Raw genomic sequence first — 11688 nt, 5'->3', positions numbered from 1 at the left:
GTTGATATTGATTGCAGTCAGAAGGTGGTCGTTTATGACCAGAGCTCCCAAGATGTTGCCTCCCTGTCTTCAGACTGTTTTCTCACTGTACTTCTGGGTAAACTGGAGAAGAGCTTCAGCTCCGTTCACCTGCTCGCAGGTAAGGCCTGTGGCAGACGCGAACAAGGGCTTCGTGTCTCACCGAGCCCAGCCAGTAAGCAGTACTTGGCTGGGAGCTCCATGTACGATAGGTCATCACAACTGGGAATGTATTGGGCAAACTGATTTATTTATAGCTTCTGGCTGACATAACTGTTCTGTTTAACTTGAATACTGTCATTCTTCCACATTAGTGGAATACACATCAGTGTATTTTTTTTACTTAGCTCAACTGCCTCTTCATTTGGTATTTATGAGCTAGAAATGTCACATAGACAGGCGTGCTGCTTCTGGCCAGGGATTTTTCTGTTACCCTGGGATCTAAAAACACGGAGTGCTCTACCTCTCAGCTCCTGTTCTTAGTTCCCACCTCCTGTGGCGAGAAGCAGAGGAGCTTCACGGTGTTGGACTCTGATTAAACATTTACAGTTCAAGTGGACTCCAGCAATGAGCTCACCGTTCTTGGACCTTATGAACAATGAGGGGAGAATGTTTGTAGACTATTCTAAGAATGAGGGGGCAATCTAAAAACTCATTTACTTGTGTGTTTTTCTTTCATTTTTACAACTGGAAAGGGTCTCAGTTTGCAAATACTAAGCTTATGGTTTTATGAAACGCATGAGAAGAGCTAAGCATTTTATGTCTGTCTTAAAAGGGGGCGGTGTGAGAGTTACATCTCACTGATTCTGCAGCAGAGTGCTCATACCAACGCCCTGTCACTCACACTGGCTCAGAGCAGGGGATACGGTTTGAAAGTGCATGGTGACCTTGAACACACAGCTGCTATGGCCCGCAGACTGTACCACGGTGAAAGGCAAGATTGCTTTTAAAAGCATGATCTAAGAAAACAAAATATGGTAGATATCATTGTCACACCTTGAGTCTTCTGTTGCAGGGAGGATGTTGCTGGCAGTTGATGGTTGGAAGTGTAAGCATTTCAGTTTTCAGGGAATAGGATGAATCAGTTGTCGGTGTGTTAACACTTAAGCTCTGTGAAGGTTTAGATGAGATGTTTGGATCTCCATTCTCTCTCCTCAGCTCTTGCTTCAGGTCTCAAAAAGCAGGCATAGTTACCTGTTTTTCAGATCATCTGTCCCCATGCCCTTTGCTTATGCTGTGATTCTGCCTGATCTTTCTGTTGGTTTCCTTACATGAAGCCAGTGTGTGTTAGAATGCAGTTTTCAGAATTCTGTGACTGAGAATTATAATGTTAGGCTCTGTCTCTTATTGCTGGGTGAATTCTTTTGCTGGGACATAGCTGTGGTAAATATGACAACTGTTATTGGAGTTCCATTGAACTAATTTGGTGAGTTTAGGAACTCCCTTCATGCATCTTATAGGCACTGTGAGGACTTTACCTTGGAATCCTACTAATGGGACCAGGGTTTTTTTCGAAAGAGGGTACACCAAGTATGTGTTTCCCGGCAAAGGACTGTCCACCTCACTCTTGTTTGAGACATTTTCCCTATGGGGGGACTCTGACTCGACAGCATGGGCAGACGGACACTCCTGTGAAGGACTGAGCTCATACTGAGTTTCTAGCACAGGTGTTTCAGTTCCTTGAATACCCTTTCTCCCCTTTACCAGAGAACACTCCTTAGTTACCTGGGAAGGCTCTTACCTGTTGTGCATTGGTATGGGAGGAACGCTCCTTGGGCAAGGGAGGAAAAAGGACTCAGTCTGATCGGCGAGATTAGCCCTATGGACACGTGGAATGACACATTGGATCAGAACACCCTGACATCCCCACATCATACAGGAAATGCTCCTGGGTCTCAACGAGAGTCCGTCCAGGCAGCACCAAGAACCACAGTGAACATATTGCTGGTACCATATCCCCATCCACACCTCAGAATTCTGTGTATCTTTTAGTTCAGGAGGTGGCTTCAGGGACTGGATTGCCTTGTATGGGAGTTTCTGAGCAGCCAGATCTCTCGGGACACCTAAGAGAGGGTTCGGGATGGCTGAAAGCTTCTCCTGCCATCCAAAAGTCTCTGACCAATTGGAAATTCCCTTGGTTAGTGAGTCTGCTCCGAGGAGCAGACAGAAAAGTGTCAGAAGCGGAAGAAAAATGCTGGGGAAGGTATGTTTGTAGTTCCACTACAAGCTGCCCCTGTACTTCCAGCAGTTGGAGGTGGTTTCAGCCTCATGTGGATGTGGTAATAGAAAGATGCAGTGGTTTCTCCATCAGACTGGAGCTCTCAGCTACTCTGAGATTATTCAGGAAGAAAGTATCACATGTGAGGTGCTTTAAAGAAATGTGGCCTGAATTCCACTCACACTCTCAGGGAGGGCTACCTTGCCTGGGAAAAAATTACTTTGGAGAAGGGGAACAAAAAGACGTCCCCACAGAACTGATAGAAGCATTTTTTTTTTTTAATATTTTTATTTATTTCTAGGAGAGAGAGAGAGAGAGACAGCGTGAGCAGGGGAGGGTCAGAGAGAGAGGGAGTCATAGACTGAAACAGGCTCCAGGCTCTGAGCTGGCAGTCAGCACAGAGCCCGACGCGGGGCTCGAACCCACAAACCGCGAGATCATGACCTAAGCGAAAGTCGGACGCTTAACCGACTAAGCCACCCAGGCGCCCCCTGATAGAAACATTTTTATGAGCTCTCTCTCCCTCCAGCAAGAGGGGACCCAAACCTACCAATAGGACCTTCTTACAGAGACACAAAGAAATGCAGGATTACTGAAGGAAGTGCGGATTGGGTTTGGGGAAGCTATACTGGTATGGGCTTCATTCCCTAGTGTGAAACAGGTCCTGTTTGGGGGGGCGGGGGGGGGGTGGCTAGCCTGGTAAACTTGATTCTGCCAGCTGAGAGGGGTTCTCTTAAGAACTGATTATCAGGGAAACCATTTTGCCAACTCTTCTAGTCCTGAAACTTGGAACCTGGTTCCACAGTGAACTCTACCTGTATTGGTCATGTCTGCAGACCTCCTCGGCCGGGGACCTTGACCCTCGCCTGACCAGCTTTCCCTTCTGAGCCCAGTCAGTATTCTCAACAGAGTGATTCCTTTGATAACCATCTGCTATCCTGTCACAGGTCTTCCATTATTAACTTAAATCTTATTTAAACCTTCTATTATCCTTTATCTTTTGTGTTTATTAGCTTAACTCCCCAGCTGGATTCTCTCTTTCAAGCCGAGGACTATGTCTTTTTCATCTTTGTGTTTGCCAGGAAGCCCAGCACTTCTTAAGTTTTCAATAAATGTATCTAAATTAGCCTACGTGTAGGTTTGTACTGTTTCTGTTTCATGTGATTCATTTTATTTGTGTGGAATGTCAGTGATTCCATTAAACTGTGACAAGATAGTCTGAAGCGTAGTGAAAATCTTGTTCAGAGCAGACGTACAACTGTTAGAGAAAAGTATCTAATGTGAAAGTGTTTTCATCTATTTAAGTAGATTTAAACACGATTTTAAGAGTTAATAAAAAATACTGAGATGAGCCAGTGCTACTTTTATGTCACCCTTAAATACTGAACTTTGATAAAAAGCTAATAGCTCTGGAGACCTAACTCCACTCATAGGAAGATACAAGCCCTTGAGTCTGTGTGAGCTGAGAATGGTTGTGGTAATTTCTGCATATTCTTAAAGGTAAATATGAACTGATGTATTTAGCCATTAGGAAGCCTCCCGGTAGCCAAGCCAAACCATAGCATTCTTTCACCCTCAGAGGAGTAAAGAATTTGATTATCAGCAGCAGCCTTGCCTTAGCAAGAACCAGTGAATTTGGCTCCCTTTGGGACGTTCTCCATCATCATCGTTGGGTAGGTAATGACAAAACCATCCTTCCCATTTGTTTTTCAGTTTTGAAGCTAGTTACTAAATAAGCACAGTTTACAAACACATGTATTCTCTGACAACCATCTGTAAAAATAAGTCTTGAACATTTGAATTAATAGGGTGACAGAATGGGTGACATAAACATTTGTTTCATAAAAATGACTATAACTGGGGATTCTTGTTGGGAGGATTTATAGTAGATAACACATATGAAATATATCTCAACCTTTTTAAAAAACTTACCATTATGAGTTAGAAAACAAATAATTGATCAAGTGTTTTGGTTTTGGTAATGTTCAGAAAACTAGTTTTCTTTAAAAAATAATCTTGGAGTGCCTGGGTGGCTCAGTTGGTTAAGCAACTGATTCTTGGTTTTGGCTCAGGTCATGGTCTCACTGTTCGTGAGTTTGAGCCCCTTGTCAGGCTCTGTGCTGCTTGGGATTCTCTGTTTCTCTTTGTCTCTCACAAAATAAATACCTTAAAAAATAAAATAAAGTAAAAAATAATCTTGTTTCTTGGCCTTTACTTTTCACTGTGTATCACTTTATTCTACTTTTATCTATTATATTTCTGAGGATGCCAGATTGAACGTAAATATAGAAGGAAAAAAGGAAAAATACTGAATTTGGACTTTTATTTCTTGACAGAAAAGAGAATAAATAGGTCATTAATACAAATAAAGATCAACCTACAGATGAGAAATATGGTTCTATTATTTCCTTCTCTTTCCTCTCTGTTGTAATTCTGAGTAAAAGCAAAAGGAGCCCATGACAGTTTATTCATTCTGCATCACTCTTTCCTGTCCTGTGATGAGGCCCAGGATAACCAGCCCTACAGTAAAACACCGTGAAGGAGTCCTGGACTTCAGCCCTTTCATTTATAGATAAGGACAGTAACAGAGCCCTGAGTGGCTCTCCCAAGCTCTCACTATGAGAGGCCCATATCTGCAATAATTTCAGAGTCTTCTGGAATTTCATTAGGAGGCTGGACTGAATCGGGGCTCCCATTTCAGATCAGCCTCATCCTGAAAAGCTCTTTTATTAGTAGCTCTTTCTCAGACTCTGTGGATTTCAGAGTCATATTCTTACTTCATATTTTATGGAATGAAGCAATGTATAAAAATACACTCTAAAAATTTTTAAAGCATTACATTATTTTAGCAGGGGGATCATCAAATAAAAGTCTGACTACTCTCTTCTGTACTGAAGCATAGTTTGAATAATGGTAGGAGATACAATTCATTAAGCATTTACTGTTAGGGACAATGTTAGTAAAGTGCTAAGGGCTTTTATAAACATTTTGTCTCTGAACACAGCTAAGGTCTCAGATTAATGTTGGCTTTGGTTAAAGGCCAAATACACATGACTTTGTTGTGAGTTAGATTTGCTAGTCTAATTAGAACTAAGAATGAGTAAAAATACGATGGAGTCTACACTTTTTCAATTTAACAGGGATCTGGATTCAGTCATTAGATCTGTATAATAAACATATAGCTTTGGTTTAATGGAATCAATTACTGTCCTTCCCAATGGAGGCATAGTAGAAGCCTTACCTTTCTGGTAATGGATTTTGCCGTGCACAGTTTCGTTACCTAGTTTGGCATTTCTTCTGTCCTTTTGTCTAGAGAGGGGAATCTTCAGCCATTCCATTTCAAATCTTGCTCTAGTTGATAAAAGTGATTGAAATGAATGAATCTCAGGGAAAGTACTACAGTTACTCAGTTGGATGTTCTTGAGTTTAAAAAGTTGGGGTGCCTGGGTGGCTCAGTTGGTTAAGCAGCTGACTTCAGCTCAGGTCATGATCTTGAGGTTCGTGAGTTCGAGCCCTACGTCGGGCTCTGTGCTGACAGCTCCGAGCCTGGAGCCTGCTTCAGATTCTGTGTCTCCCTCTCTCTCTGCCCCTCCCCTGCTTGTGCTCTGTCTCTGTCTCTCAAAAAACGAATAAAAACATTTAAAAAAAAATTAAAGAAAGCTGCAGTAACTGAGAGCTACTGAAAATAGACCAAATATAGGTGTTATTTTGCCCACTGGGTGCCAAGCTTCTGAGCCTCTATTTGCATGAGTCCGTCCAAACTGGATTGTCTTCCTGCCAGTGTGGTAAACTGGTGCATGCCAGTGCCAGCTACCAGCGCCTAAGACATGATGCCTGTGGCTGTGTCTTTTTAAAGAAAAAAAAGATAGTTCCTCAGTTCCTCATCCTGACAGTTTGCACCAGCCAGATGACAGCACCCTAGATGACCGTGCTGGCCTCCGTTTTCCCTGGCCCTGGTCGTGTCACCTGTGTGCTCCAGAGAAGCGCCAGATCCAGGACTTTTCATCCAGTCTAACTTCTCAGTGTTTCACGGGCACTTTTGCATTTGGGCCCTGGGCTGAGCTACCCAGAAAAGCAGAAGACTTGGCCCTGCCCTTGAGTACCTAGCTATTAATTTGGGGACACGTGCCTTAGAGTGGGTGAAAGAGAGGAGCACATGATGGTGCGCTGTACCACATGATATGGCGATAAGGGCGATGGGATGCACGTAGTCTGCAGAGGATGGGGAGGGTTTGTTGCTGGCAGTGGGATTGTAGTTGAACCTGGGAAGTTGATTAGGATTTGGTGGGGGTCAGACCTTGGCATTCTGACCGCGGGGGGAGAAACATTCAAAATGTCAGGACTGAACATCGATTTTAAGGGGGTAGTTGGGGCACTAGAGTGGATTTGTTTTGCGAAGGGGAGAAGTGGGGAGTGAGAAGAAATGAAATCAAATTATGCAAGCCCTTTAAACCAGGAGGACAGACGTGTGAGCCTTCGGGGATTGGGCTGCAGCTCCTGCCACCTCTCACTCACCACGTCTTCTGGCCTCACAGGGTGTCTGCTCTCCCCTCTTCTGCTACCAGCTGTCAGGCCGAGACACCCCTCTCCCCCCGTGGGCTCTAAGGGCCTCTTAACTGGTCTCCTGTCCTCTGCCGTGCCACCCAGAATCTACCACTCATATTGGAGGCAAAGTTGTACCTTTATTTTTTTTAATGTTTTATTTATTCCTGAGAGAGAGAGAGAGAGAGAAAGAGACCTAGCAGGGGAGGGTCAGAGAAAAGGAAACACAGAATCCAAAACAGGCTCCAGGCTCTGAGCTAGCTGTCAGCACAGAGCCCGACGCGGGGCTCGAACCCACGAACAACCGCGAGATCGTGACCTGAGCCAAAGTCAGACACTTAACCGACTGAGCCACCCAGGCGCCCCAAAGTTGTCCTTTATATTTTAATGTAATCCTGGTTTATATAACTCCCTGGTCTAATATGCATCATTGCTTTTCATATAAATTCCCAAACCCATAACTGACTCACAAGGCCCTGGAGTGGCTGCTCCTGTCTGCCTCTCCGAATTCATCTCATGACACGTAAGTCCTCATTCCACCCCACTTCTGTACGCCGCCTCTCAGGTGCTGCACACCTGCAGTGCCAGTCTCTCTGGGCCTTCGCAGGCGCCCTCTCCTCCTGTCCTCCGCTCCCTGCGCGTCTCCTGCTGGGGTCAGTGTATTTGTCAAGCCTTCTCTTGCCTCTAGGCGAAGTTGGTTTTCTCTGTGATACACATTCCTTTGGCCATCTACCTACAATAAGTTAATTATTCGTCTAATTATTTGGTTAACGTTTGTCCCACTAAACTGACTGTCTGGTTCTCCTATTGCATGTCCTGTTCACAGTAGGTGCTCACTAAATGTCTCTGAACTTAGGTATGATTCCCATGGCCGCTAGTGTTGCTTGGTTGACTGAACAGATACCCCTTTCTTCCTGACCACTTTGTGAGGTCTCCAGGGAGGCTGTGCTGTTGGCCAGAGGACTACTGGTAGTGTGGAATACACAGGAGTAATCTTTGGGGGAGCCTGCTACAGGGTAGCTCAGGAGGCTTGGAGCTTCTCGGAGAAAGGCCCGAGGGATGAGTTATATGGTGATTCATAGACCGTTAACAAGTTAGTCAAATTTGATTTTCAGGATTCATTCTCTTGAGACCAGACTCCTACCCCTTTTTCCTCTTGACTCATAGAGTTATCTCCTGATGATTAGCCTCCCGTCACCCAGCCCTTTGATGACCGCTGTGGGCCTGCCCTGCACCCCGCTTCATCCTCACCTACGTCCTCGTTGTAGCTGGTCTGATCGGTTTGCTGAGGGGTGTGCCCTGCGCCCCTGAGGGAAGTATCGGGCCTTCCTGGTCCTTACGGGCGTTCTGAGTCCTGCCGGTGTTATTGGGCTCTCCGGATCATACGGAATTCTGAGCCACTTACGGACATGAGAAAAAATTTTCTCCACTTTTCATGTAGAGTCAGAAGCACACTAAAGATTGGGTATGGCAGAAGCGCAGTGAGGATTCAGTGCTGCTTTTCAGTGACCCGAGTAGCACTCATCGATTCTACCTTCTTTTCTTTAGTAGCAGAAAAAAGTGTTTCTTGCCCTGGGCTGCCTCTGTCACCCAGAGTCTTCTAGGGCATCGTGGTCTAGGAATAGGAAGCAGATTCCGGGCCCCCACCCATGCCAGCGTAGCTTTAGGCTTTGAATGGAATCAGGAAATCCTTTTGAGCACCAAAAATATACAAGACTTGTGTCCATCAACAGCTATTCATTGTAACAAGGAAGGATTCAGTAAACATTTGTTGAATTTCAATTATGTGCCAAGCACTGTGCCAAATGCTGAGGGGATTACTGAGGAGTGAGAGACATACTTTTAATCCACGAGCAGTTCACAGTGTAGGAAAGCTGGAGAAATAGAGGTCACCACACACACACAAAGATGATTCACACCTACCAAGTCAGTGGCAAATACTTACAGCCAGATGGTTGCCATACATTTTATGAAATTTCTAAGTTGGCAAGACCGTATACCGATATACTGGTCGGGAAAGATTTTTTTCTTTTTAAGCAACAGAAGAGTATTGAAACTATCGGAGAGCAACTCAGTAAGAGAAGATAGCATCATGAAATTTGTTTCTGGAACCTGGCCCCCAATATCGACCTGAGACCCCTGGCCAGTTCTCCAGAGCTCTGTCTGTCTGTCAGAGGTGTCTGTCTGACTCTCTGTCTCTGACTGGCTGCCACTGGTGTCCCCTGTGTGTTCAGAAGGTTTTGATGTAAAATGTATTTTACTGGTTATGGTGAAAAGAAAAAATCCGTGGTAGATTTCTGTAGAAGAGGTATGGCCTGCACTAGCCTGTGGTTTGGAAGGAAATACAGAATGGGTTGGAGATACTGGGTTGCCCAAGATTAGAAAGCACAGGTGTGTTAGGAAAAGAGAAGACCGATTTCTCCTTTTACATGTAGGGTGGTGGCATAGAAAATCAGGTTGGACAGTAGATTGGGATTAGATTAGAAAAGGTCTTGAATGTCTGGCTCACAGTTTTGGATTTTATCCTGTGGGTATTTGGGGGCAGAGATTACATCAAAACTTGATTTTTGGGTGCTTCGTCTGGCAGCAGAGTGGACATGAGTTGGGAGCAGAACAAGGGGATGAGAGAGAGCGGTTACTGAATTTATCTGAGTGAGGCATGAGGGTCCTGGACCAGGGACGGCCGGAGACTGGAAAGGCAGGACACATAGAAGAGACCGAATGGAAAGTCATCGTGTTGGCATAGCAACTGGATGTTGCTGAGCTGACTGGGAGGCTGGGGCTATGGTGGATGGGGATGCAGAAGGAAAGAGAGGGAGGCGGTGGCTTTGACTGTATTTTAAAAGTGTCAGTAAGTCTTTCAAGTGAAGATGACCAAAGGGAGTTGAAAGTGTTAGGTTGGATTTGGGGACATCAAACAGCACAAACTTGGAGATCTTTGATTTTCCGGTGAAATGAGCAAACATGTTCTATTAAATAACCTCCTTTTCTATCCTGATGGGGCCTCCTGAATTCTCCTTGGGAAGTCCCCGGCCCCTACTCGTTTGCCGTTGTCTTCATATCTTAATGTCACTGCAGATCCAACCAGGGCTGCCTCTGTGAATCTGGCTTCCCTCTTACAGAACTTGCTGATTTTACTCAGTGAGAGGTGGTAAGTCATATTCCTTTTGTTCAGTTATTCTGGTTGCACTCTTTAGAATAATCTTTGTTTGAGGGCATTTATTAAGAGCCCTGGCTGTGTGTCGTGGGTGTTTTAAGAGGAGTTTCTGGGTGTGGCTCTCTGTTGCCAATTTGAAAGATAGTGATAACTGTCACTCTACATCTTCTGAGAATTCTTTACTAAACAACACTTTTGAATTTTGCTAAGTGATCTAAATAATGTTATTTTGGGGAATAATAAGATCTAGACCTTCTGAATCAAAAGAATTACATTATTGTGGTATTTGGTGGGTTTCTTTTTTCCTGCTAGTATGTTGAAACTTTAAAATTCTTCTTTTTGTCAAGGTGATAACTGTATTAGATTAGATTAGATAGAATTTTTCATACCCTGATTGGGCGAGGTGATAGAATAATGCAGAGTAAGCTTTTTTGGAGGTGGCATTTATGGGACAAGTTTTAGGAGACGTAGGCTACTTCCCAGGCTTCTTGGATGGTCTCCAAAGCAGTGTGTATCTGTCCACTTGCCTCTTGGTCTGTGCTCTGGTGGACACAGAGCGAATGGAATAAGAGCTTAAAGTTAATGCTTTGTATTATTTAGAGATTTTGCTCATCAGTGCTGCTCCATGGAGAATTGGCTAAAGAAGTCAAAGATGGAATGCTGCTAAAGTTGTTGAGAAAAATATGCCACGGTCTCTATCAAATGATTTATCAAACATGTGTGGCTTGGCTTGCTCAGAAGAACCTATATCCATTGGAATAGTACAGCAACTCATTTTTGTTTGCTTTCTGCAGGGGTATGAAATTATGGTGCCTTCATTTTCTTTTTCATTTATTTAACTAGCTTCAGCTCTCCGTGTATATAGTCTGCTAACCCTGTTAGAATTGTGACCATACTTGTATTTTTTTGTGAGTGGCTAGAGAACTAAGTTTGCCTGAATCAGTCACTTTACTGTAAAGGGAAAGATATATTTATTGTGAAAATAACATTTCAACAATTGAAACACACATTTCAGCAATTTAGTATTAAAAATTTTTTTTTATGTTTATTTATTTTTGAGAGGGACACTGAGAGTGCATGAGCAAGCATGAGTGGGGGAGGGGCACAGAGAGAGGGAGACACAGAATCCAAAGCAGGCTTCAGGCTCTGCGCTGTCAGCACGTAGCCTGATGCGGGGCTCGAACTCCTGAGCTGTGAGATCATGATGCGAGCTGAAGTCAGACACTTAACTGACTGAGCCACCCAGGTACCCCAGCAATTTAGTGTTTAATACTAGGTTTGTCTACTTTGTGCAGTTGCAAAGTAGCAGATTTTGTTTTCGGTATGGAGAGTTTTCTGTACAGGTGCAGGTATACTTCATTTAAATCCTTCACGTGCATTCTGGAGTAAGGAAATGAATGGGTTGTATTATGTCACAAAAATGGAGTCTTTGTTTTACAAAGGTTGAACTACATGAGAACCATATTTAAAAACTGAAGCTATGTAAGCTCTGTGAAAATAGTTTAATATAAAAAGTTAATTTGCATTGACTTTTTAGAAAAGCCTGTCCTAAAGTAGAGCTTTGCATAAACACTATTTCTGTCTAGAGCTGTGGAATCCATTCAGAATATGAGAGGGAGCTGCCTCTAACTCTTCCTGCTCTGGGCAGCTTTGCTGATAGCCCTCTAATGAGTGGCCATAAGTGGAGAATTCCTTCATTTCTCCCTGCAGGAAATGGTCTTTAAAGTAATGGAATTGACATTCATCTCTAGTT

General features: G+C 43.9%; 1 protein-coding gene across 2 annotated transcripts in view; it reads left to right on the top strand.

Annotated features, from left to right (window-relative positions):
• Window positions 1-11688, top strand: part of DUSP16 (dual specificity phosphatase 16) — an 89125-nt gene that overhangs the window by 43567 nt on the left and 33870 nt on the right. For both annotated transcript variants that reach the window (XM_039239923.1, XM_039239924.1), the window contains exon 3: window positions 1-139. In XM_039239923.1, the coding sequence (XP_039095854.1) occupies window positions 1-139 (139 nt within the window). The remainder of the gene's footprint in view (window positions 140-11688) is intronic.

This window comes from Hyaena hyaena, unplaced genomic scaffold (assembly GCF_003009895.1).
Source record: "Hyaena hyaena isolate Hyena2069 unplaced genomic scaffold, ASM300989v1 scaffold_164, whole genome shotgun sequence".
Classification (NCBI taxonomy): domain Eukaryota; kingdom Metazoa; phylum Chordata; class Mammalia; order Carnivora; family Hyaenidae; genus Hyaena; species Hyaena hyaena.
This window is presented reverse-complemented; position numbering and strand designations above follow the sequence as displayed.